Source organism: Exophiala aquamarina (assembly GCF_000709125.1).
Source record: "Exophiala aquamarina CBS 119918 chromosome Unknown aczIA-supercont1.6, whole genome shotgun sequence".
Lineage (NCBI taxonomy): Eukaryota > Fungi > Ascomycota > Eurotiomycetes > Chaetothyriales > Herpotrichiellaceae > Exophiala > Exophiala aquamarina.
Genome location: NW_013550582.1, coordinates 1,475,171 through 1,500,815, shown reverse-complemented (window position 1 = coordinate 1,500,815; position 25,645 = coordinate 1,475,171). Strand labels below are relative to the sequence as shown.

Genomic DNA, 25,645 nt, shown 5'->3' with positions numbered 1-25,645 from the left:
ATTTACGACGATGAAAACTCATTTACGCCCCAGCATCAGCCAGCCTCGCTCCAATTTTCAGCAATAGCTGGGCAAGTGAAGGAGCGAGACCGAGACGTAGACGAGTTTTTTTTTTTTTTTTTTTTTGGAAAAGATACCAGGACACGTTTAATGAGGGAGCATCTGCGCAAATAATCCATTTGAGGGCACCAACGGGGTTCGGGTAATGGCATTTTTGGGCCCGGGGAGGGAGCGGGCGTTCGACAAAATGGTCTTTCGATGATTATGGACAGAAATTGACTGGTAAGCTTGAAGCTTCAGCTCATGATGAGTGTGGTGGGCAGGGGTAAGAGCTTGGGTTATCGACGAAAACGTACATCGTAGCGTGGAGAATAATGAGATCAGCAGCACGCCCCTCTGACTAGGAAGCGTGGGTAGACTGGTTAATATGACACGATGTGCCCTTTTGTTTATACCACCTACACCAGGACCCGTGCCAAAACCACAGCCCAGCTCACCGATCAATTAGACAGGACTAGTAGCAACGCTGTAAGTACTACACCTCCCACCGGACAGCCTCTACCTTTTGCCCGCCGCTGCTGGGTGCGTAATGGTCCACAATGTGTGGAACCACGCCAGGTCGCTGCGTGATCAGATTGAGCATGGGGGTGAACAGCTGGCGCCTTCCGTGCTTCCCCTCTCCATCGTCACCCTCATCCTCGCGAGCACAGTCATTCTGAAGATCTGTCTCCTGCGTTGTTGTAGTGGCGGCAGCAGGAGCAGCAGCAGCAGCAGCAGCAGGACCCCTACTCTTGAACATCTCGGCAGCGCTATCTGGGGACAGTCGCCAAGCTGACCAGCGGATGAGATCCGTCCACGACACCCACTCCCAGCCCGCGCACTTATTGGGCTCCATGACCTTGACATCTGGCATGCCAATATCGATTGCGCCACCGTCGCCATGACGCTCAGTATCGGAGATAGCTTCATAGCTGCCCTTGACCCTCGCAACCATGAAAACTGTCGCATAGTGCAACAGTGCACCATCTCCCTTCGAGCTCGGCATGAGATCGTTCGTCGCCGTGAGAAACTCGACGCGTTCGATTTCGAGGCCGGTCTCCTCACGTGTCTCGCGCATCGCGCATTCTTCAAACGACTCGCCGTGCTCCAGGTGTCCGCCGGGAAGGGCCCATGTGTTGGCCCCGTGAGAGCCTAGCCGGCGGCCCAGGAGGAATTTGCATTGAAGCCGTTGGAGCGGCGTGGAAGGGGTTGAGCCTGTTGTTGCTGCTGGAACGGGATGTATGATGAAAACTGCTACGCCGATGCGCGGGACGATGGATGCGGGTGGTGGTGTATTCGACATGTTGGTTGGGTAGTTGGTTGATTTATGGTCGATGAATTGTTTGGGGTGGTGGGATTTTAGGATGATACTCGAGTAGACCCAACGGATATCGAAATCGAGCTAATGGTCTGCAATCGTATGTTGGCTGTAATGGTCGTTATGAGATGCTGCCCATGAAACAGGAACTGAACGTGATACTGCCGTCAATGGCCAGTCTAATGGCGAGCCTTCTCTCCTGTTGCCAAAGTAGAATGGCGGGAGACCGAGTGCTCCGATGAATCCCAAACAATGCTGAAAGCGAGTAAAGACAGCCTGTGGATAAATCACGGCGGATTCTCTTTCCACTTCGATGTCCTTGATCCAAGTGGGTGGTGATGCTTCAGTCAACGATGGAAGAAAAGGGAGTAGACCTAAGAATCGAGATATATAACCAGACCTACGAGGCAATTGGTTGCTCTAGTCTGTCACACTTCACAAGTCATGCGACGATGTATGTATGGCTGTTTCTGAAGACGAAGTGAAGGCCTTTTCTCTCTTTTCAGTTGTTGGTGGCCTTCTGCCCCGTTAGAAAGCGAAGATAGTGCGGTTGAGGTACGTATTGAGGCGTCACTTTCACAGCTGCTTACACCGGCCAGCTCTGCCTGAATAGCTGAGATATGTGGATAGTGAAAGTGTCTGCAAGCTTTGATGCCTCAATAACAAACAGAGCAATGACTTTCCAATATTATGAGGGCTGTGCGCTGCACATGAAGTACAGGCAGACTTCAGCGGTCGGCAAAAAAGCACCACAGCCTTTGGCGAGTTATTTTTCTCGAAGGAAGCTAGTTAGTCGGCTCCGTTTGTTTGTTCTAGGTCTTCAGGGAGCTAGTCAGTCGTAGCAAACAAATGCTTCAGCTAATTCCCTAGTGCGATCAACCTCATGCGTGAAGGATTGTGATTTTGGTTTGTAAGAGGAGAAAGATGTTTGTTGTCTGGAGCCTTAGCTTCGCGACGGATGGGTGATTGTTGGGTGAGTGGGGTAAGGTGGTTGTTGGCGTCCGCCTCGTTGGGAGTCATCGGCATGATTCCGACTGGCGAACCATCGTTGTATGCCGCGTAGCTGATTGACTATGGCGGGACTAAGGGCCCTGTGGCAGATTCCTTACCAGAGACACAAGCTTATTCTGATGTCGGAGGACCCGCGGCGAATGACGGCGCTCTCTTTGCGTCGTTCAGCTCATTGCCCTAGCCAAGCGTGAAAGAATCTCTTGCTTGTGAGGGACATTGACAAGTTTAAAACGCTGACTTTGTGCACTGTATCACGCAAGGTAGGGGGGGTTCTCCATTCATTCTTGAAGAAGGGAGCGAGTAGAGCGATGGAGTTGGGTGAAGTTGTCAAAGAAGCCGACTGCTGATTGGTGGTGGCAGGCTAGGCAGGTTCTCAAGCCACAAAAGCGGAATTCAGCCTTGAGGCGCAGCGATGGAGCGATGTTAAGAGGATGAGGGCGGGAAGGGAGGATGCTCAGCCTTGCCCCCCCTCACACACAGAACAGCCAATTTCAAGGAGATTTGGTCACTGACATGTGGACCTTGAAATCTTGTGTATTGTCTATGGCTATAAGTCGTCAATTGCATTAAATACGCCTTTGAATCCTCATCCGTATATCTGAAGACCTGTGCCACAAATGTTATTCTCAGCCAGTACGTTCAGAGATCTTCAACATCCTCGTGACTAATAAAGTACAATCCAGTGGCAGTCGAGTTAGTCATGTTTGTCTGCAACCTCTGCCCGAACTTGAGAAATCCATTTTCCACCGGTCCCGAAGCGGTAGTGCCATTGAACCTGTGCAACCGATTTTCTCCCGCGTAAACAGTGAAGTTTGCCAGACTGATTTCGTTTGGATTTCGGTTGATCAAGGTTGGCAAACCAAAGTATTTTGCATCGACCTTGTCATGTGAGATGTGCAGTTCGAAGTATCCTCGATAGTAGAACTCTTGCCACTGAAGCTCTGGGTTACTCAGAACTAATGCTGCGCTGGCATTGACACTGGCGGCGATGCTGATGTTTTGGCCGGCAGGCGACGGTGAGGAGACGGCAGAGCCAGCAAACTCGACACCGACAGAACCCTCGCCTGTGCTGGCATTGTAGGGATGTTCGTCAAGCCATACCAAATCACTGACCCAGTTAGCGTGGCTGTCGCCCGAGATCATGATGTTATTGGTGATGTTGTTATCATACAACGTCTTGTATGTCCGATTGCGATTGGCCAAGTATCCATCCCATTGATCGTAGTTGAAAGGGTCAACATTTCCATATGCGAATGATGCATTGATTCTACTGAAGACGGTCTGTGAGCCGATCACTCGCCAGGTGGCTCCTCGATTCTTGGAGTCAATGAGAGACTGATAGAACCAATTCTCTTGACGAGAGCCCATCATTGATCGTCCTGCGTCATTGGAGATCTCGTGGACATAGTGCGTGTTCCAGTAAAGGTCAGTGATAGATCTGTCATACTGGCGAGTGTCAAGCATCACCAGGTCGAGGAGGTTTCCTATGGCGAAGGAACGCCAAATTCGAAGCTGATTCATAGGTCAGCCACCGCCATGAAAGAGATTAGCACAAGACTCACGTCATCGCTGATGTCAACCTGTCGGATGGGTTGCCACTCCCAATACGCTCGCACAGCATTCATCTTTCTCTGATCAACCGAGACGCCGCCATCGGCAACAAAAGATGCCTCTGTGTTATTCAGCTCTGCGCTGCCATCCCGCCAAGTGTTATCGGCAACCTCATGGTCATCCCAGACAGGGATCCAAGGCATGTTTTGATGGCTGAGAAGCAAATCATGATCCGTCCTGTAGGTGGCATGTCTCTTCCGATAGTCATAGAGAGTATAGATTTGTCGATCAGGCAAGGGGATGCGACCGATGGAATTTCCCCAGCCGTACTCGCCATTTCCATACTCATAGATGTAGTCCCCAAGATGGAGAACGTAGTCAACAGAGTTCTTACGTACTGTGTTTCCATAAGCGTTGAAGTATCCAAAGGGATAGTTACTGCAAGAGTAGACTGCCAGGTTGACTGCACTGGTATCGTCAGTGGGAGCCGGTGTCGTCTTAGTGCGGCCGACCAGACTTGACACATTCGAATTGCACACACTGAACTGATACCAATACTGTGTGAAAGGCTTGAGCTTTGTGGCTTCCACCTTGACCGTGTAATCTACATCGGAGCTTGTATGTACTCTGCCAGAGTCTACAACAGCTGTCAGGCCTTGATCCGAAGCGATCTTCCAATTTAGACAAACTGGGGCATTCGACACGGGCTTGTGCTGGTCGGTATCGTTGCTCTGGAAGATAGGCACCGGATTGTACAGCTGGACAGTGCCAGAGACCGTGCTATTGTCATCGATATTGTCGAAGTTGGGTGCGCACCTTGTCCACAAAATGACACTGTTAGGATATGGGTCACCAGAGGCGACACCGTGAGTGAAGTTTAGCGCTCCGTCGGCAAAGGCTGACCGCGGGTTGTGGCGCTTGACAACCTTGCGAACGGAGACTCCAAGGCCAGGATGGTTATGTGAAGGAGAACGATAGTTGAGGTTCGCACCGTAGGATGCGAGCGTAGACACGATCAAACACGAGAGTACAAGGAGTTGCAACATCTTGCCAGGGGACTCAGACTAGCGGCAAGGGTTTCTCAACTCATCAACGTTTTCTCTTCCCGCGCAGATCGGCACAAAGCTTGAGAGCTTTATAGCTCTCAAGCTCACAAGCTCACCTACCCATTGCTACCTCGTCAGGCAAACCGACAGCATCTCACATCCCACAGAAGTATGGGAGAAGCTGCATGGAGGGGTAGGGCAAGCTCACAAGCAAGGTCCGATCTGCATGGACTCTGAGCCGACCAGCCAATGACTGGCGACGTAAAAGGCATGCTCTGACTTTGAGGGATACCTGGATGGAGAATCGAACTTCCTGTTCGATATTAGCCAGGGTCGTCGGACCAGAGCTTGCATATAGTAAACAGCTAGCTTTTCTCCAAAAGTGAAAAAGTGGAGGGGGAAACGGACTGTAATGCTTCCCGGGGCATCCAAGGCCACACCTTGGGGGCACGTGGAACGGATGATAATTGTCGAATGGAGATATGGCGGACCTATGTTGTGACTTGTAAGATAGCCCGTCATCTTTGTGTGACTGTGGACCGTGGTCGTCCCCCCGATAATACATGTACCGCGCTGCATTTAACGTGTGGTGATGTTAGAACCGTTCAAAATGGTAGGTGAACGCTGACTTCAGGTTCTTCGTCCTTGCCTGGTAGGCAAAACTTCAAGCTACCCGCCTCGGTTCTTTATTAGCCCTAATTAATTATGGGATAGAGATTCGCGGATTTGGCCTACCTCGCCGTGCTCACCTGAGCTTAATTATTGGCAATGTCACGGTCGGCCAAGCCTTCCCAAAAAGGGTGTGTATCTGCTGTGTCGTCTCTTAACAAGGACTTCTTTTCAGATACCCAAGAAGGACTCAAGCAATCTATCAAAGGTGCTCAATATGTAATATGATTCTTGACTTATGTTTGCTCTACCTAAATTTCTAAGGGAGTAGTAGCTGGGGGAAGTAAGTACTGTACATACCCTATCGCCAAGGCACCCTTGTCCCCCTGTCACTTCAGCCTTGCTCCTCGCAAGAGTTCAAACCCAAGGACGAAGTCTGCGCAACTTTTGATTCCCTAAGGCATGAAATTACGCTTGTTAGCCTTCTCATTATGAGAAGCTTCCAACTCTTACTCGGGAACAATCCCACCCAAATTGCGCCACATGTCACACCTGTAGCCCCTCCCCGCCTCCCAAGCATAGGCATTGACCAGAGAGATATTGTTCCTCAAGCCCGGTCCACCATACTCTGTCAGATTGGCCTTGATGTAAGACAAATTAAATGGAAATGGATCTCCGCCCGTGAGATTCAAATTCAATTGACATGGCGCAGAGACCTTGTACTGGGGCCAGTTCGACGCCGGATTCGGCTCCGAGTTATTGGTAGAGACGCCATTTGCCACAAGATCTGGGATCGAGGGATTGTCTGTCAAGATGAAGTTACCCCACATTTGCATCACCGCGTTCACGAAATCCGGACTTTGATTAGGTGCAGGAGGCCCGAAGAAGGCCGTACTATCGCTGCCGTGAAGCGCGATTGGGACTGAGTATTGATGTCGGAAAGAGGTTCGTCCGTGGTCCGAATACGCCTCGGCGAGCCAGTAGGATGGACACACAAACGTTGTCTCCGAATAGATGGCCTGCGTGAATACTCGTTAGCCAAAAAGAGATCAACGAGAAATTCTCTCGAAAAGGGTGGTCTCACGAAAGCTCTTTGCTGCTGGCCGGTGGCAACGCTGCTTTGGGTGATGAAGCTGGGTTCAGTTGTTCCTGAAGAGGCATATAATGGAGCATTTGGATTGTCCGAATCATTAGAGCTTGGATAGTACAAGAGCACTTTTGCGATGTCATCATTGGAGAACGATGGGAAGGTCAGCCGCAACCAATCCTCTAGGTCTTCCTGGGTAGTGATGTTGGGCTGCGTGTAAGCTGGACCTTCTAGAGCGTTATTGCTGGCCAGTAGATTAAGTCCATTCAGTTCTTTTCGCAAGAGCTGACGGCTAGGTAGATCTTGAACAAAAGTACCATCGGTGACTGGCAAAAAGCACCAGGTACCATACTTCCCAGACTCACTCAACGTTGCACTCGCGTTTTGGAGCGTGCCTGTGTCTTTACTGACAAGACAATCAAAAATGGTTCCTGTATGAGCGCCGTATGCAAGATCAGGAGCGCAGCCAGCCATGGTTGCGAAGGCATAATACGCTTGGGACGGTTGCCAGTCTTTGTAGCCGTGCTGCATGGGCAAATATGGCGATGATGCAATAGTCTGGCCCGCCGGTCAGCGGAGCGTTTCACGCACTACTGCTCAAGAGTATTCTTACATTTCGAAATAGTGACTGGCCAAGAGAGCCACCGTATGCCATGCCCTGGAGCATGACGGCTCCACCACCAGCGGATTGTCCAGAGATTGTCACTTTGGCAGCATCGCCTCCAAAAAGGTGCACATAGTTTTGTACCCACTGAAGGCCAAAGTTTTGGTCCAGCAGCCCAGCATTGACGCTTCCTTTACGGTAAACCTCGTCACCAGCGAGGAAACCAAAAGCTCCGAGCTTTCCCATATCAGCAACAACTTAAGACAGAGATCTGGTATTATTTGCACTTACTCGGTATTGAATGCTGACACCGACAAAAGAGTCATTGTTAGTATTAATTAGAGCAGAAAGATCTTGTCGTCCATTACCACGCCCATAACCTCCTCCATGAATCCACACCAAGACCGGTAATCCAGAAGCATTTGCCGGAGCGTAGACATTCAGAAAAAGGCAATCCTCACTTGAATCTGTGCTGTTCAGAGCGACAAAAGTCAAGCCAGTATTCTGATTCTGTGGACAGATAGGGCCATGCTGGTTGGCTGGGATCACTGCATCACGATCCGTAGGAGGAACTTGGGGTGCTTGCCACCTCAAGCTTCCCGTTGGTGAAGCTGAAAAGCGGATGCTAGAACAGGATATTAGTTATGTGGGCGAGAGGGTTTGGGGCCACAGAGGCTGCCTACCCCCTCCAGACATTCAAGCCTGTGGTTGCGTTGTTATATCCTTCGTAGATTGCATAGCCTAGATCAACCTTGAGACCCGCACCATCAGTGGTCACCTGACGAGTGTCAAATGTTGGAAAGGGTAGCGAGTTGTAGGAAGGACGTGCGGAGCATCCTAGTAGAAGAAATACTGTGCTGGCGAGGTAGGCGAGCATTGTGTAGGCGCAACGCTTGAAGGTGCAGAATTGAAAGACCCGATATGCTAAAGAACCGAAGCAGGTAAAGAGTGATCCTTCTTACATGCCGAGAGCGCAACAACAGCCATCTTTATGATTGTAAAAGGTCCTCACGGTCCATTGTACCATGAGGCCCACGGGGTCCGGGTATCGGCTGGCGTCTTGAAGTATCAATGCCGGCAATGAGGCGATGAGGAGATGTACCTAGTAAAGGTTTCGATATTAGCCGTTCAAGGAACTGTTTTGTGGATACGGATACTTAGGTATAGAATGCCATTGGCTCTCCATACTAGAAAGTTGACTTCCCCTCATGGGTATAGGCAATGTCGAAATATTCAGGAACCTGGACAGCCTGGAGTCTCCACATATCACGTCGCATCTTGGACGTCAATCCTTGAATGGCGGGATCCCATGGGTCGGAACAAGCGCACGCGTGAGACTTGATAGAATATTAGCCTAGTTAATAGGTTGGACCGAAGGCGGCCAAGAGGAGCGGAGAATCAAAACAACGCCAATACAAACAGCACCACGAAGAGGTTGAAAAACTTTAAGGAACGGAGTTTGTCCTGGTGGTATGTAATATGTGGTGGTACTGAGTTCTGAGTTCTAAGTAGAAAGCTATCTGAAATGCTTACCAAACCCCGTCCACACTTGCTATGTCCTTCCGGACCTGTCTGACAGTTGCACAACCACAGAAATCCGCCAAATGAATATCCGTGCTAAACTACAAGTAGAGTCCAGCCTCCATTGCCTGTTCCCTTGACCAAACAGTTGTAGTTTCGAGGCCCGCAAAGATAAAATTTCCATGCTGTGTAAGTCGAGTTGTGTTGTAACGTTGACTGCAAGGATGGCTGGCTGCAGGGCATTCACACTCAACGCCTCTGGTGGTGGAATAGAAGTCAACTTGGTCCAGGACCATTAGTTGCTCTTCTTATTTCCGTCGCCAGGATTCATCTGGTTGTACTTGACGCTCAGTTCATCATATTCTCTCTGCAAACCCTCAGCCTGCTTCTTCATGGCTCCCAAGTCTCGATCCTTCTTGTCCAGTTGTTTCTTGAGCTCTCCAATCTGGTCAGCGCGGTATCTGTGACCAAGCTTCTCGCCTTCCTTGCCTCCAGCAGTCGAGTCTCCTTCATATTGCTTGACCTTCTCTTCCAGCCGGAGAACGTCGAGAATCATGCCGTAAGTGCGGTTGAGGATCAGAGACAAGAAGAGGGTAAATCCGGTTAGATACATGTTGCGTTGGGAATAAAACTTGCGAGCTTGGACTTCCATGCGTTCAGAACCAACGGCTGCAGCCCGTCTGTCTTGTGTCAGCTTGCGAAAAGAGAAGTTTCCGCGAATGCTTACCCTGCGCCCGAAGAGTCTTTAGCAAGGAGAGCCATCTCAACCTGAACACGATAGACTCGGTTGACGCTGTCAACGAAGAGAATAAGGATGAAGATGAAAGTTATCTTTGCATGTCAGTTGGATTGTGGAGCAAGCTCGAGTCTTCTTTCCTACCTTCATTCCATACTGTAATTTAGCGACCAGGGGACTTTCGGAGATGAAGTTGAATAACTTTCGTTTGGCAGCGTATGGCAATGGGATGATCAGGGCGACAAACAATGCCATCTCGGCCACGAGAAGCAGGAAGACCTGTAGACCAGTCAGACTTAGGTGTTGAAATGGAAACTGCAGTAAACAGGCAGCCAGGTTTGAGGGGTACAGACCAGGCTGTAGTAGAGAGTCATGTTGGCGGGCAAAAAGGTAGAATAGAAATGCTTTGGATGGGAGACGGAAGTCCTCGTGGAGAACAAGGTTGGCGACTCAAGAGGTCGGGTGGTTGCAAGATGCTCGAAAGGACAGGTCAACAAAGAAGGGAATTGAACAGATTTTAAGGCGGTGGGAGATGCGAGTAGAAAGTGAATGTGGATGTGGCTGCCTCAGTTCGACATTGCGTCACAGACACGCACACTGTCCACCACAAGGAAGGCACGAACGAGTTGGCCAAGGTGGCATGCTCTGCTTTTCCCAACTTTCAACCCCGCTAGCTCCTTTTGGAAACTGTGACTTGTCTCGATTGAGATGGATAACATCACTGATATTTACAGAGTACTGCAACCCGTCTGGTGCCTCTCGAAGCTACGAGTACTACTGGCCTGGGGAACATTCATTTCGAAAGCTTTATTCATTCAATATATTTAGCAACTTCCCATATCAGCCATGATGTGGAATGTGCATTTGGGCAGAAGACCCATGATCAATTCGTCTTGTTCCCGTCCCATCATAAACCATGTGCTCGGAACTTTTTAGCCTGGGAGCACACTCCTACCAGCTGGGCCATCGTAAGAACGGTATCACCCCAGTATGCACTATACCGTGAAGAACGCCATTTGCGATTCCAATAAGCCCTGACCTGCTCCACCTCCCTGAAACAAGCGATATGGGTTACAAAAAGACAAAAGGTAAACCCTCGACTTCCGTCACCATTCAAATTCACCTTGGCCTTTGTGGAAAACATATCTGGAACAAGTCAGTACTGGACGCAAGTAACTATACAACTTTCAACTCACTCATTGCCTTCGACGCGGAGGACTCCATCCTTCAATGTGCACTTCCACTTGTTCTTGACCCGTTGGACCTTGTCATATGTGCAAAGCATGACCTGATCAGTATTTTCGCCGTCTTCCTCGTTTGCTCCCAGATCGTCGGGATCGTCAAGGTCGGAATTGATCGCATCTTCATCCTCAATCTCGTCATCGTCGTCTCCGGCGGCATCACCTTGAGCACGTGCAATGCTTGGAAGCTGTGTCGAGCGACGGCTGGCTGATGCGTTGCCTGGTAGATCATTGACCCGACGTAGTATCTTTGTATTCAAAGTATTGTGCTCGTCTAGGCTCAATAGTAGTCCACCGGCCTGAAGTTCCTGGTGCTTGGCCATAAATTGGGCCTTCATTAGGCGATCACCTTCGGCGCCATGGCTACTAGCTAATGCTTTGCGTCTAGCGTATTCTGCTGTCCATCCATCACGCTCTTCGCTGGCTCCATCTGTTTGACTCGTTCTAATAGGAGCAGCAGACTGTTGTGGTACGCCACCATGGTAGTCTTGGACTCCTGAAAGCGATCCTTGGCTGTCTTCCTGCTTGATAAAGCTGTTCGTTGGACTGCCGGCGGGTTGGAGTGGAGCACGAGATTGGTTTGACTGTAACTGGGCAATCTGGGCACCAGCACGATGGCCAAAATTGTCGTGCAGGTTCTGAGCTGCCCGCTCTCTCGCTGTCAAAGGCTGCCCTTGAGGAAATGATGGCACCTGGTAGTTTGGTGGAGGTGGAAGCTGGGACGGAAAAGCTGTACTACTCTCAGCTTTGAGAGGTGGAGCTGAGGGAGCCGGTGGTTGTGGAGCGGTGTTTATGGCGTTGGCGTTGCTAGGAAGAGTTTGAGGGACAGGCTTAGCATTACTGGGGAGGGTTTGCTCCTTAATTGGGATTGGTTGGGGATCCCAGGGCAACTGAGCGACCTTGTGGCTTGACAGCTTCTTCTGCCATTCCTGTTTGACATTGTGAATTAGCATACACGTACTTACAGGGTATTGATGAGTGGTGGGGTGGGTGAGTATGACACGCATGAGAGGCCAAGGCCCGATTTGGTTAGTGTGATGTTAAGCTCAACAGCCAGAGGGAAGGGGCACTAGAAGTGGCTGTGGCTGTGGTTGTGGCTGCCGGGCCACCAGCGTGCAGTGTTTGGCGTGGGAAGCTAAGCGCCCCTCAAGTCTAGGCAGCCGACTTTGCGTATAAGAGGCATGACTCAAGGGGGTGGCCTTCCCGCTTCCCTCAAGAACCTTGGGATTCCCCGCCTCGCCCCCGATCTTCGCCTGCCTGCCCTCACCCACGCCTCTTCGCCCAACACCTGCGCATGTCTCTCAACTCACCGCAACGCACTGCATGCCTGCGATTGTGTGCTGAGTTGCGGATTTGTAATGTGACATGAACGTCTTCCCTTTCTCTTTATGCAAGAAATGGATGATGGTTGATGAACCAAACACAGAACAGGAGATGCAGGGTGACCTACAGATTTCAACAAGTCCAGCGTTGCCAGTTCGACACCGCCTTCTTCGAAGTCCTGTCTGGAATGTTCGCAGACATCATTGATCACTTTGGCGTAGACCTCACCCTGATTTGTGTGTGAATGGTTAGCCATGATGCCTGTTGCAAAGGGTGGGAATGGAGGCGGCGTGCAATGTTCAAGGGTTCATGATGGCAGGTTGTGGACTGGGAGAGCATGCGTACCACAGTTGTCTTGGACATGGTGTAGGATGCTGTAGGTGTGTCTCTCCGATGTTGTCTCCGTAATCTAGCGCCGTGGTTATGGGAAGGACGAGAGGAGGTGTTCTACAACTGGTGGGTGGTCTTTGGGTCCAAGTCCAGTGAAGCCGAAACGAAAGTGATCTGATGGTTGGTGGGTGTAAGGGCAAACTTGGAGACGATATGATGCCCACGAATAGCTCTTGTAGACCAGAAGCTCGGTGTCACAGCCCACGTTCACATTGATCTGTGATAGATTTCAAAGACTGGGCCTGCCTCGATCAAGCGAAATAAGTTAGGCGTGATGGTAGGTGTGAATGGCAAGTTGAGAAGAGCGAGATGGAAGATGACCCCAAATGGCGCTAATCCGCCCAATTAGTTGCTTGGCATGCCGCTAATCCTATCTTGCACATTCAAGACATTCCTCTCTTTTCTCTCCCGTGATAAGCACCTCTAACATCCCATGGTAGTCTGTCATTCAATGGGGCTGTCTGTACGACTGATATCGCATCATCGTCATCATCGTCATCATCGTCATCAGGTCGCGCTCGAAGTGGAGACAAAAGGCTCAACCTGAGTGCCAATTTACGGCACCGCCTCTTGATGTAAGTTCAAGTCAGCTGTGAGCAATATCAACTTGGCAATCAACAAGCAGATTCCAAACATCATGGCTTTCAAGCCTGCTCTGGTTGTTGTTGACATGCAGAATGATTTTTGCCCTCCTGTAAGCGTCACTTCCTCTATTGGCGACAGCCTAAGCCTTCTAATTATTGAAAGAATGGCTCCCTAGCTGTCTCAGAAGGGCGGGACATTGTTCCTCTTGTCAACAAGCTTCTTGCGTCTGGGCAATTTGTCTTGAAGGTGGCTACTCAAGATTTCCATCCGAGAGACCATGTCTCGTTCGCTAGCAATCACCCACCTCCAAACAATACGCCGTTCGAGTCTTTCATTGACATGCGGAATCTCGTCGGGAACAAGCCAGAGCAGACCATGAAGCAACGGTTGTGGCCTGTCCACTGTGTGCAAGACACCCCAGGTGCCGCACTTATCGATGAGCTTGCCTCGAACTACATCGATATCACAGTGACAAAAGGTATGGATTCTAGGGTTGAGATGTATTCCGCCTTCTCCGATTCCTTCGGCAACCTGACTGCTGGTGCGGGAGGTGTGAATCTTGATCTTGCCAACGAGTTGCGAGCGCGGGAGATCTCGCATGTTTATGTTGTGGGAATAGCGGGCGATTATTGCGTCAGAGATACAGCATTGGGCTCTGCTAAAGCGGGATTCGCTACGTATGTCATTGAGGAGGGCCAGAGATGTGTGGATCCCAGTACCTGGCATGATGTTAAGAAGACCCTTGCACAAGGCTCGGTGTCTGTTGTTGGTATTGAGAGCGATGAGGTGAAACGAGTCCTGCCTGCATGAGAATATCGTGTTCTTTCCCAAGGCCTTGTCCGTGGTAATTTCGTCATTATTCTCTGTGATAACATCAATATGAAACCAACGGATGCTATGGAGGACATGTGAAGCAAACTGGGGGAGCGAGACAAAGCATCTAAACAATTGGTGCTCTCACACGTGCCTCACTGCGATAAAAGTGAATACACAGAAGCGCGTGTTTCAATTTAAGTCAAGTAAGCTAGATTCGCTCTTCACTTCAGTTCCAGCCGCATCTTGCTTACCTGCTTTCAGAGAAACCTCAGATCAGCAAGCTCTTTGTTATCTCATCCCTTGGGTTTCATTATCCATCCTCTCCAGGTCTCTGGAGGACCGAATTCCTGCCCTACGGTTTGCTTAGTGTTCGGTAAGTTGAGGACCCATTTCGCAACCCCTAACGAAAGATAAACTGGGATTCAAACTGCCAGACCACCTACATTTCCGGAAATTTGCACTCACAGTCAAGTCAACACTCACGACCTGACTAGAGGCTTTACGTGAACCTTATCCCTTCCCATCCATTCCTCAATTCTTCCTGACACCAGCATATATTTCCTCCCAGTACCACCACAGAACTCGGATTTCTACCCAAGCGATGTCGAAGAAGAAACACCTCCAATCCACCTCTGGCACACCAAGTGGCAACAAAGATGGAGATAGCAATAGTGGGGCCAAGCATCACCAAAACAACAGTCAGAACTCCAACAAAGGCAAGGCTGTAGACCGCCATGGCAGCTTCGAATCAGCATTACCATTTCTCTCGCCGTCTCCTTTTCCTGGCAGTCGAGGATTCATGCTTCCGCCAGAGCAAGATCCATGGAGATCTTTCAGCGACCCAAGGGCTGCTTCTGATGCAAAGCCACTTCTCGCCCCATCCAACATTGGTACGAAGTTCAAGATCCCAAAATTCACACAACCAGAGTTGAAAGCACCGCCACCTCTGAGAGGTTTATCTTCATCATTTTCGGCCAACATTCCTTCGACTGCTCCAACTGATCGGCAAGGTGTTTCCCCCAAAACAACTGTCTCTGTGCCGACCGATCATAAGTCCGACCCGGCATGGTTGGCGCGACAGATGGAAAAGGTACGGGAGCAAGCCATACAGAAGCCTTCGTTCTCAGCCTATGCTAAACAAGCTGATGATTCTGCTGATGGTGACGACAAGAATGGTAAACCGAAGAAAGGACAGAACGAATCCGAATCGGCAATTAAGAAGCCGAAACGAGACCAGAAGAAGAACAAGAACAAGAAAAAGAACAGGACCAAGACCAAGAACAAGGTTGAGAAAAAGGAGGAAGGCAAGGACGCTAATGCCGACAAGCCTCACGACAAGGAGAAAACCTCGAAGCCCAGGCCGATGCTTCAAGTCGAGAGCCCTGGCGCAGTTGAGAAGAGAAAGCAGACAAATGCAGCAAGACGAGAGCGAGAAGCGAGGCAAAAAGAAAAACCGAGAGGTGCCGTCGAAGCCAAAACACTCGACAAACTCAAGACTGAAGAACCAATTGGCCAAGTAAAAATACTTCTAGGTACGTATTGACCTGACCCTCCCTTCGTACCGACGTCCTTTTACAAAATTTATCTTTTGCGCGGACAGCGTAAGAAGAATCTACGGCTGACCCTATCACCTTTCCCACGGAGCAGGAACAGCAAGCCTCAAGCGAAAATTCAACGAGCCGAACTCTACGGTGGCATTCAACTCTAGCCTTGACTCCGAGACTCGAGCAATCAAACGACTTCGCGAAGCCATCCCGGGAACGAAGCTCACGCTAGTGTCCCAAAAGCTGGAACAGGAATGCGATACTCAGCCCACCGGGATGGCCGTGCTGGTTGAGGCAGCACGTGAGACGATCCTAGATCTAGCTAGGGGACAAATGAGCACGACCATGGGGTTGGGAGGTAGCCAAGAAGGGCTTGGTGGTGCGGTGTTGAGGATGTTGAAGGAGCAGAAGGGTCGTCTCGACAGATTGGAATTGGCAGCCGAGAAACCCAAGGACGCTGAGGAAGAACGCGGAGAGCAAGCTCGTTCAGAGAGCTCCATTTCTCCCAGCAGCGGTGACGAAGGAGATGAGCAAGAGGAAGATGAACGCCTTGAACATGACCAGGAAATGGCCTCGGATGAAGGTACGTCCAGCAGTGGCAGTTCACGTGATCGCGAGGATCAAACCGACAGCTATTGAGGCCCTCTCCCGCAGATTCTCGTTGTTGGACATCTAGAAAATGTCAAAGTCAATTGTCATTGCTGTGCTGGAATTGAGGGAATGAAGTGCCGTTACAGGATAGGAGCATTGGTTCCTTGATCGAGCGGCAACAATGGGTTCTACGGTCCATCATGTCGGGGCTGATCCGTGGGTGCCCACAACCTACATGTACAAGTCATGTGAACCGTTATCACACAAAACCCTCAGGCAAAGGCGTCAAGAAAGACCAAGAGGCCGAGCAAAGCGTCCTATTCCAAAATGACTCAAGCCCAGTAAGGCACTTTTTCGCTCTCACCTGAATCCCTGTGCCCACGACTATTGACCGAAGGAAGCAGAAAACAAGTAAATTTGATCTTCTCATCAAAATCTTCTTCTGCCGAAAATGATGCTAACCTAGCTAGCTACTGAGTGTGAGTCTGGCTCCGCAAACCATGAGTCAATGGCCATGATGAGGGAATACCATGTCCGGCTGAACTACACTCCACGGTATCTGATTGGATATTGCCTTATCCGCAAGGCCATGGTTGATTGCATGCTTCTATTTTTTGAGCTATGTAGGTCCGTGCTCGTTGATGGGTTCGAGGGCATTATGGACCTGTGACCATCTACGCGCTGTTACTTGGGCATAGCGCGTTTTCGATGGGTCAGTCGTGATAAAGGTCTTAGCTGTGGTTTTCCACATCGCCCACTGCACTCAGTACTCTGCAAGCACTTGATCATGCACTTTTGGAAACACTACAATACACCATCTCGCCTTCCATGATGTGTGGAAGTGTCAGGCCGTGCTCAGTCTACTGGCAGAGTTGCGGCCCGAGAAGACGTGTGCACTGGCCGACAATTTGACTATCCGCCAGAAGAGCCTCGTTCCTAGTTAGTCCCATCCGCGGAGGGGTGGGACACAATACTCTTGGCAAGTTTGATCGCGAGTATATTACTTGGATATCTCGAACGAAACTGTGAGTTATAGACCTGACGCTTGCCGGATATATTGTTTGACCTTTTATCTCAACTCAGGCGCAATTCCGGCCTTTGCACTTGTCTCGTAGCTGCGTGCCATCCTGAGCAACCCGAGGGTTGCAGCTTGATTGTTTCTGAAGACCACAGGTAGCTGCTACCCCGAGTCTGGAATACAGATTATCGGATTGAGTTCCCAAAGCTTCATAGAGGTTTGTACCTTATCAAGAACCTGCGAACCACGGGTCTTAGGACGCGACAGGGAATGTGAGGCGTAAGCCTTGCTGCGAAGATTCCGCCTAATTCAGACCCATACCCGACTTCTCAAGGCATAAGGAGGGAATTTGTTCTTAGGACACTGGGTTTCAGTCCGCTAGAAACTTAGCGAGAGGCGAGGTACTAGCCCCATGGCCCTGCCAGAGTGCTGCTAACACGAAAATGGCGGAGTCAAATGGCGGAGTCAGCCAGTCAACCCATCCTGGAAGAACAGGGAGAATGTTGAGGAGAGAAGAAAGCTTTCCCCGCCAGAGTGTCTCAGAAGATAAGTCTTGTTTTGCCGGGGATTTATGTTGTCCAGTTGGGCTGAAGCTATAGAATACCTGAAATGAGATCAAAGTTTTGCGTTCATTCTATTTCTTATCAGAGGGTCGCACAAGTCGAGATTTCCGTTCTAGTCTAGCATCTCGGTGGGTAACTGACCCGATTGTACTAGGACTCGTAATAAAAAGTCCCCAGGACCTGCAACTGAAGCCATCGAATTATCAATGTCAGATCTCATGGAGATGCCGTATTGATGCGTTATTCGATTCCTGGCACACCGATTGAGAAAGGAAATGAGTCGAACTTTGATAAGCGGCCAAATGTACTGCTGGGTGTCAAAACAATACCATCTATGCCATAATCCCCCTTCCAGCTATGATTGCATCACAAATGCGACGTGTGTAAAGAAATTTAATCAAGGAGCAGATGGGGAGAGCATTCCAACGACCCGGCGTAGAATCCGCAGTAATTTTGTCCTTGTAAGACTTTTCCAGTCCAGCAGCTAGACAACGTATCGAAAGAATGTTGCATAGTCTCCCTTCTCTTTCTCCAACTCCATCTCAACGTCAGAATATGCGGAAGGCGGCTTGCCCACCCGGTCTCGTCGACTATTTTCTCTTCTGTAGTAAATAGTCACGCACGTGGATAGGATCAATGACATAGACATAAGACCGATCAGGATGCAAAGTCCGGGAACGTATCTTGGGGCATGCTTTGGTAGAAAGATGAAGGCAGCAATAAGGTCTCCACAGTTTCCGCTGGACATCATTGTTAGCTTTACTCGAGACGATCGCTCCAACAAGTCACTCACCCGCCGACGTGAAGTGCAATCGCAACACCTCTCTTCGTTGTTCCTCCTGCATTAGCACTGGTCCAAGCAACACCTTGGGGCACAGCGGCGAAAATGCCGAGCGATGCGAAAACGCAGCCGGTATACTTGACATGATAATCATTGCTAGCAACCACCATGATTAAGCCGACAATTCCTGTTGTGAGGAGTCCCACCATGATTATACCACGTGTTTGCATTCTATCCCCAATGTAACCTAGGCCGACGCAGAAGGCACATGCAACAACGTACGGAGGCACTGACATGAGCTGTGCCTCTTCATCAGCATAGCCAAGCGTTCGTACGATGGTCGGAAGAAACAGTGAAACCGAGTACACATTTGTGTAGTTCCTGTACAGTAAGCTTGGATTAGCAAAACACCGCTAAGATTGTCAAGGCTCTGTTAGCACTCACCCAATGGTGATCAGCACATTGACCCAGATCTTCCAGTCTTGGAAAGCGTGCCAAATATACTTTGCGTTGAATTCATCATCAAGAGCGCTCCGGTCTTCTGTTAGCCGACGAGCTGTCTCATATTTCTCCTCTTGTGTAAGAAATTTCGCTTTCGAGGGATTGTCGGTCATGAAGAAATAGGCAACAATGGCTACAAACAATGTTGCGAGACCTTCGAGAATGAAAATCTACGACCATCCAGCCTTCCCACCAACTCCATCCATCTCCATAATACCTCGAGCCAGCAGACCGCCGAAGGCCCCGGCTGCAATTGCAGTGGAGAAGAACAGAGCGAGCCTAAAACCCCATTCCCTCTTACGGTACCACATAGTGATGCTAGACCAATATTAGAGACATCAGCACTAAGGACGATAATCAAGACGTACTAATAGGCAACGCCCGGGAACAAGCCTCCTTCCGTGAAACCGAGGACAACACGACAGGCCACCAATCCGCCAAAGTTGTGCACAACTCCCATCAAAGTAGTGCATATAGCCCAGGCAACCATGATAGTTGGAATCCAGACTGAGGGACGGAATTTCTTCAGCATCATGTTGGACGGCACTTTTGATAGAATATATCCCGGAAAAAAGACGGCAACGGCGACCTTTATTCACTCAGTAAGTTGTGAAGTATGAAGAATCTAGTAGACCATAGACTTACGTTGTAGTCTAAGCCACACATGCCCAGGTCACGCTCAAGGCCTGCAAGGCGAGCATTTCCAATGTTTGTACGGTCAAGGAAGCTTAGTAAGTACCTGGAGTGGGCATCATTAGCTCAGGACCTAGAAAAAATTGCTAGAAATAAGGTGCGAAGAGAAGTAACCTGCAACAGGGCAACGAAGGGAATGATAACGTAGTCAATCTTTCGAACTAGACGCTTTGTTGCTTTTACATCAAAACCCATGGCCTCAGCATCATGCGCAGGACCAGCTTTGCTGTTGTCTTCGATAACAACTTCGGAGGTGTCCACCTTTTCGCCCGTGTTAAGCGGGTCATTGGTTGTATCAGCCATGCTGGTGGTATTGAAGGAAGGGAGGTATTCTTTCTTGCTTCGGGAATGATAGAGGAATTGGTTAAGTCGATGGTCCGAAAACGTACTGTTTTGTATGTCAGCACATGTAGCATGGAGTCGTACGTCCCGTCCCTTTACCTCGGAATGAATCTGCGCGCTAAACCGAGAGCCGTCGTGAACATCAACCGGAACTCGGTTGCACCTTTATATATATCGTCCCGTCACGAGAAAGTGTCTGTCTCAAGAAGTCTTGACACATGGACGTATGCCTCGTTGTGCACGGTTCCGCAGCATTCCTTGAGCCGGTTCATTCGGAGCCTCCAAAGATGGCCGTTCATAACCAGCTATCCTTCCCCTTAGGTGAGCAATTTTTCTTGCCGCAAGGCTAGTCGTTAACTCAGCAGCTCTCAGCAATACGGGCAAGTACTGGCTGCAACTAAGCCCGGGAAAGCTCTTCTGGAACACGGCAGACCAAGGTAGGTTTGGAATCGGCTAATTGGGAGTGACACATCTGACGCACGCTCCAGGGTGGGCTAAAGCTTCTTACTCCTTTTTCGGGGCATGGAGTTGTGGTGCCAGCTTGTTCGTATTCGATGACCGCGGACCGTTCAATGCTAACCGTCTTTTGGACGTATTGCATCGTTTTCCGATCACCACGCTTTGTGCGCCTCCATTGGCGTAGCGTCAGCTTGTCCTTCGAGAGGCCAGAAAGGACTATCAGTCCCATGCCCCAAAATCTCTGACTCACTGTACCGCCGCGGGTGAAGCTCCTAACGACGAAGTGATCAGGCAATGGAAGCACCTTTCTGGTCTTGAAATTTACGACGGCTATGGACAAACCGAGTCGATTCCGCTCTGCGGCAACTTCGGCGGATGCGCAATCTACCCAGGCTCCATGGGCAAGCCCGCCCCTGGTGTTCCGTTGACTGTCATTGATGCCAATGGGAAAGAGTGTGGACCTGGCGAAGAAGGTACCATGGCGGGCGCGATGTGGTTGCTTCTCTGCACTACTGGCATCTTCAGAGGTAAGGGAAGACACGACTGAAAGCAGGTGTAGCTCACAACATCCGAACAAGGCTCGCAGGTCAGTCAATTCCGGATCTTCGAGCGGGACAGATGGTAAGGAGGACGGGAAAGCATGACTTGTTCGAACGGCCGGAGGCCAAGACACCAGCGCCCAGATCTCCCGGCATCCAAGTTCGAAGCACTGGCACGCAGTAGATAACAGAATTCGTTGAACAGCCGACCGACCGCTACCTAATTGTGCCCTATAATCCGCCGTACTTAACGATCACACACCCCTGGGAGGCTGGCACCCCTGGCACAAGAGTGTGAAATGACTCAGCGGCCGGTCTAGCACGTGAGCTGACTGACTCGCTGGGCAAAACTGGCCGCTCAATAATTTCACTCCTGTCAGGCGCCGGTTGTGCTAGTGCCGCCTCGGCAAAGCCAGAAAGGATACAACTATAGGGTGCAATTATAGGGTACCTAGACTTTTTATTAATCATTCTGCACTTCACTACTGATTCTCTTTAATGGATCCTAGCTTGGTTTACGTATCTCGCGGTACGCTGCCTGGAGGATGACCTGATTATCAGGCCTTGAGAACTCTGTTAGTGGACTCGAGAATAAAAGAGATTGATACGTAGTCGTACACTACTGGGTAGGCAAAAGTAAGTTAATCAACACGGAGGAATTCAACGGCGCTTTACTAAACCGCAGCCTTGTGCTCCGACAGCGATTTCAGAGTGTACAGAATAGGTATTTGGGTGAGAGTCACGTGAGAGACACATACCAGGAAACCCCATGCACAAATTAGGGGTGAGCCCAGGAAACTGACTGCAGCGGACTCCGGTTTGGTCAGTCTCGGCACAAATGATCGAGCACTCCAAGCTCATCCGCGGAGGGCTAATTACATACGGGTGGTAAAGGATATGTACTGCGAGTTTACCATGTTGCCATTGGTCTATTTTTTGTCACGCCCCCCGCCCACACGGCCTCCCGTGCCCGTGTGTCGCACCCGCGCCCTGGTGTAGCACCCGCGCCCTTGTGTCGCACCCGCAGGCCAGAAAGGTACATATATATCCCCCCGTCGCAAAGCGCGCTCTCTGTAAGCACTCTTGCTCGGTGATGGCACTTAAACCCATCACTCTAAAAGCTTGAAGGCATTTTTCGTACCTACATCTGGGACGAGGTAGGTCTTTCTGCTCTTAAAGTGTTGAAGCCCTGGGCGGAACCAATCCGACGCCACCGTCGACCTGGGCGCGATCTAGAAGCTCTATGTCAAACGGGCGAGGTTCAACTGCAGTGGCCAGCACCACGCAAATACTATTTTGGAAGTCGGGCTACGGACGAGCTTTTGCTCCGCTTATTGATTGAAAATCGCCCAGCATGTCGCGTATTCAAGGACCTTATTCCCAGAGCTACCCCGATGCCGAAGGATACTTCGGCCAGTATGGCGGCAGCCATTATCCGCCCGAGGTTCAGCCGGCCCTTCAAGAATTGCTTGACACATATCAGGAGTTGCGTCAATCGCCAGAATTCCGGCGGACTCTTGACATGGCGCGGAAGACCCTCCAAGGACGACCGACTCCGGTGCACTATCTGGAAAATATATCCCGCCAAGTTGGGGGCGCCCAGATTTTCGTGAAGCGGGAGGATCTGAATCATACGGGGGCGCATAAGATCAATCACTGTGTTGGTTTTGCCCTCCTTGCTAAGAAAATGGGTAAGACAAAGCTCCTTGCCGAGACGGGAGCGGGTCAACATGGCGTCGCGCTCGCAACTGCTGCTGCGCATTTTGGTCTTGAATGCGAGGTGCATATGGGTGATATCGATGTGAAGAAGCAGAGCTCGAATGTTGCTCGTATGCAGCTACTCGGGGCGAGGGTTGTACCATCGACTGCTGGTCAGTCCGCCCTAAAGGAGGCCAGCGACTCCGCATTTAGAGCGTATGCCGAACAGCATTCGCATGCGCTCTACGCAATAGGCTCTGCGATCGGACCCCATCCCTTTCCCATGATTGTTCGAGATTTCCAGGCTGTTGTTGGCCAAGAAGCGCGTGAGCAATTTCTTTCGCTGACGGAGGGTAATCTACCTGAGCATGTGGTTGCTTGCGTTGCAGGAGGGTCCAATGCTATGGGCATGTATTCCGGCTTCCTTGATGATCCGGAGGTCATTCTGCACGCCGTCGAGCCGCTTGGCGACTCAGGCGAACTCGGACGGCACGCAGCAACACTATCCTATGGCAGACCGGGCACATTACACGGGGCTCAATCGGTCGTACTGCAGAATGACGACGGAACTCCTGCATCGGTCTCATCTGTGGCTTCCGGGCTGGTGTATCCTGGAATTGGACCAGAAATTGCCATGTTACACGCAGATAGTCGAATTCGTGTCTCAACAATTTCGAACGAGGAGGTTATTAGCACCTTCTTTCGCTTGGCGAAATCCGAGGGCATCATTCCTGCATTAGAGAGTGCGCACGCTGTGGCATTTGCTATTAAATTGGCGGCGCAGCGCCCTGCTAGTGAGCGAATATTGGTCAATCTTTCAGGCCGCGGTGATAAAGACGTGGATTATGTGATAGAGAATCATGGTACAGGTCCAAACACCGCTTTGTACTAAGTCGCCACGATACCACTGCTGTGTTGATGCCTGATCCGTAATAGATTGCATTGCACAAGATTCTCAGCCAGTGTGGTCCGCAGAATAAGGAGGTTCGGTCTACCGTTGACATGGTGTCAGCAAGGGTTTGTAACATCAGCCACCTTCAGAGATCCTTTAGAACGCGTTGTCCACTGCATCTCGGAGGAGGCGCAAGTAGTTAGTCTTCTGAGGACTGCCAGTATCGTATCGTTAGTGCCAAAGGATTCTAGCCTTAATGTTTAATGGGCTAACTCCCACAACGATGTTGATGAGGCGTCGGCCAATGTGTTCGCCCAAAGGGAGAGGACACAGTCGAGCAAGTAGAGGTCTGCTCTCCCATAGACGGCTTGTGCTAGAGATAGTCGCGCTTTCTGACCTCCAAGTCCAAGTGACACACCTCTCTCACCGATCCAATTTTGACCACCAGCTAGAAGCTTAGCATGTTTTGCTTATATAACATCCTTGCACGGTACAGTAAGGTCAATTTCAAAGCCTATTACGGAGGTGGCCTTCCCGCACTCTTATCCATCTAGCCCCTGTCTCTTTTCCAACGACAAAGAACAAGGAGGAGTATGGGATCCCAATCTTTCATCGGCCATCAATCGCGTTGGCATAGATGGATACCTTGACCTATATCCAAAATGATTTTGCTCCTGCTCTCATCATGGTTTACTTCGCTCCGTGGGCCGACCTGCAACGTGGATTTGAACGTGCATCTACCAGCACACGACATGGTTCAGTCATCTCAGTTGGAGACTGATCGACAGGAAGGGTCGCAAACGCCAACCCCCCACCAATGCAATGCACTTCCAGAGGAGCAGCCATTGGATTACCAGGGTGATTTAGATTGTCAGTGCCGTGATGCCGCTGGGATATACTAGGGGTCGTTCCTGATGCTCTTATACTTACCAGTCGACCGCCGCTCATCTTCGACGGTGACATCAGTGTTTCTGTCTCCCATTTAAGGACAGTCTTGATATTACTATTACCATCCCCTAGAAGCCTTTATGAGCTATGTTTCTGATAGCATCTTTTCCCTCCCATCATTCCATCCATCTGCAATCCTCTCCAACAAGCATAGTAACCCAGCAAGATGAGGAACTGGTGCCACCATGGGCGGCCACTCCGCATGGCCATCTCGACATGTTGTCTAGCGGCCTTTCTATTCTTTGGCTTTGATCAGGCGTCTTCTCCGGTATTCTACAATATCAAGACTGGTTGGATCGTTTCAATCATCCGGTACGTTACTGATTCCGGAGGCCAGTAACTTTCCGTGGGGTTTTTCCTCTTTTACTAGTCTGAGATTTTATACAGAACGACACCGAGACAGGTATCCTAGTCAGCTGTTATTGTCTCGGAGCCCTTGGAGGCTGTATACTCAACTTCTTCATCGGAGACTGGCTCGGACACCGCCGAATGATTAGGGTTGCAATGGTGAGTACTACGAAATTTGAGTCTTCTTTCAACTTCGCCTTCTTGGAGTCCAGCCTCGCATTGACGCTCATTTTACTTATATCTATAGGGTTTGGTTCTTGTCGGCGCAAGTCTACAGACATCCGCGTACTCTGTCCCTCATCTCATCGTCGGAAGAGTCATTACTGGATTCGGCATCGGCATAGATTCCTCTACTGTACCCATGTATCAGTCAGAGCTTTGCAGAAAGGAATATCGAGGTCGCCTTGTCTCCTGGGAAGTTCTTTTCATCGGTATCGGGATCTCATTCGCATATTGGTAAGATGCCGACCTGTTTAATCTTATGGCGTGTAGGAACATTACGGTAACATATAGTTAGGCTGGACTTTGGCATGTCCTACGCATGCGGACCCATTGCATGGCGCTTGTCCATCGCAGTGTAGTTGATTTTTGCTATCACGGTCATCGTCTTGTTGTTTGGCCTCCCTGAATCAACTAGGTATGCTTCCCCCTTGGAATACACATTCAACACCGATACTGATGCATAGTTTCTAGATGGCTGTTTAAGAGAGGTCGCGAGGAAGAAGCCATAGAAGTCCTCTGCGCTGTTTTCGATCTTCCCAGAGACGATCCGTACATTGTTTCCGAAGTGCGAACCACCAATCACGCGGTATCAGTGGAGTCTGGCGTGCGCAGCCACCGAGCCTTGTTCA

At 50.2% G+C, this 25,645-nt stretch overlaps 11 protein-coding genes across 11 annotated transcripts; 4 read left to right on the top strand and 7 right to left on the bottom strand.

The window, feature by feature from the left end:
* Positions 1-535: 535 nt before the first annotated feature.
* Positions 536-1,342, bottom strand: A1O9_07889 (uncharacterized protein; the record flags this gene model as incomplete). Its single annotated transcript, XM_013403444.1, has 1 exon — positions 536-1,342. The coding sequence occupies one exon, from the start codon at positions 1,340-1,342 to the stop codon at positions 536-538; it is 807 nt and encodes a 268-aa protein (XP_013258898.1).
* Positions 1,343-3,007: 1,665 nt separating this feature from the next.
* A1O9_07888 (alkaline phosphatase) lies at positions 3,008-4,965 on the bottom strand (the record flags this gene model as incomplete). Its single annotated transcript, XM_013403443.1, has 2 exons — positions 3,008-3,880; positions 3,931-4,965. The coding sequence occupies 2 exons, from the start codon at positions 4,963-4,965 to the stop codon at positions 3,008-3,010; spliced, it is 1,908 nt and encodes a 635-aa protein (XP_013258897.1).
* Positions 4,966-6,083: 1,118 nt separating this feature from the next.
* A1O9_07887 (uncharacterized protein) lies at positions 6,084-8,142 on the bottom strand (the record flags this gene model as incomplete). Its single annotated transcript, XM_013403442.1, has 5 exons — positions 6,084-6,593; positions 6,659-7,219; positions 7,275-7,502; positions 7,557-7,890; positions 7,949-8,142. The coding sequence occupies 5 exons, from the start codon at positions 8,140-8,142 to the stop codon at positions 6,084-6,086; spliced, it is 1,827 nt and encodes a 608-aa protein (XP_013258896.1).
* Positions 8,143-9,081: 939 nt separating this feature from the next.
* Positions 9,082-9,777, bottom strand: A1O9_07886 (uncharacterized protein; the record flags this gene model as incomplete). Its single annotated transcript, XM_013403441.1, has 3 exons — positions 9,082-9,466; positions 9,514-9,617; positions 9,667-9,777. 3 exons carry the CDS (start codon positions 9,775-9,777, stop codon positions 9,082-9,084), a joined length of 600 nt encoding a protein of 199 aa, XP_013258895.1.
* An 851-nt stretch (positions 9,778-10,628) lies between these two features.
* Positions 10,629-11,770, bottom strand: A1O9_07885 (uncharacterized protein; the record flags this gene model as incomplete). The annotated part of the gene is made up of 3 exons (XM_013403440.1): positions 10,629-10,668; positions 10,719-11,692; positions 11,729-11,770. The coding sequence occupies 3 exons, from the start codon at positions 11,768-11,770 to the stop codon at positions 10,629-10,631; spliced, it is 1,056 nt and encodes a 351-aa protein (XP_013258894.1).
* A 1,343-nt stretch (positions 11,771-13,113) lies between these two features.
* On the top strand, positions 13,114-13,871 carry A1O9_07884 (uncharacterized protein; the record flags this gene model as incomplete). Its single annotated transcript, XM_013403439.1, has 2 exons — positions 13,114-13,170; positions 13,224-13,871. 2 exons carry the CDS (start codon positions 13,114-13,116, stop codon positions 13,869-13,871), a joined length of 705 nt encoding a protein of 234 aa, XP_013258893.1.
* Positions 13,872-14,478: 607 nt separating this feature from the next.
* A1O9_07883 (uncharacterized protein) lies at positions 14,479-16,060 on the top strand (the record flags this gene model as incomplete). The annotated part of the gene is made up of 2 exons (XM_013403438.1): positions 14,479-15,409; positions 15,525-16,060. 2 exons carry the CDS (start codon positions 14,479-14,481, stop codon positions 16,058-16,060), a joined length of 1,467 nt encoding a protein of 488 aa, XP_013258892.1.
* Positions 16,061-18,077: 2,017 nt separating this feature from the next.
* A1O9_07882 (uncharacterized protein) lies at positions 18,078-18,988 on the bottom strand (the record flags this gene model as incomplete). The annotated part of the gene is made up of 3 exons (XM_013403437.1): positions 18,078-18,333; positions 18,387-18,755; positions 18,819-18,988. The coding sequence occupies 3 exons, from the start codon at positions 18,986-18,988 to the stop codon at positions 18,078-18,080; spliced, it is 795 nt and encodes a 264-aa protein (XP_013258891.1).
* Positions 18,989-19,045: 57 nt separating this feature from the next.
* A1O9_07881 (uncharacterized protein) lies at positions 19,046-19,871 on the bottom strand (the record flags this gene model as incomplete). Its single annotated transcript, XM_013403436.1, has 4 exons — positions 19,046-19,193; positions 19,244-19,464; positions 19,521-19,614; positions 19,690-19,871. 4 exons carry the CDS (start codon positions 19,869-19,871, stop codon positions 19,046-19,048), a joined length of 645 nt encoding a protein of 214 aa, XP_013258890.1.
* A 415-nt stretch (positions 19,872-20,286) lies between these two features.
* Positions 20,287-20,862, top strand: A1O9_07880 (acetyl-CoA synthetase; the record flags this gene model as incomplete). Its single annotated transcript, XM_013403435.1, has 2 exons — positions 20,287-20,347; positions 20,399-20,862. Coding segments are annotated over 2 exons (216 nt in total), but the record flags the coding sequence as incomplete, so codon positions are not given.
* Positions 20,863-22,262: 1,400 nt separating this feature from the next.
* On the top strand, positions 22,263-23,498 carry A1O9_07879 (tryptophan synthase, beta subunit; the record flags this gene model as incomplete). The annotated part of the gene is made up of 1 exon (XM_013403434.1): positions 22,263-23,498. One exon carries the CDS (start codon positions 22,263-22,265, stop codon positions 23,496-23,498), a length of 1,236 nt encoding a protein of 411 aa, XP_013258888.1.
* Between the last annotated feature and the right edge of the window lie 2,147 nt (positions 23,499-25,645).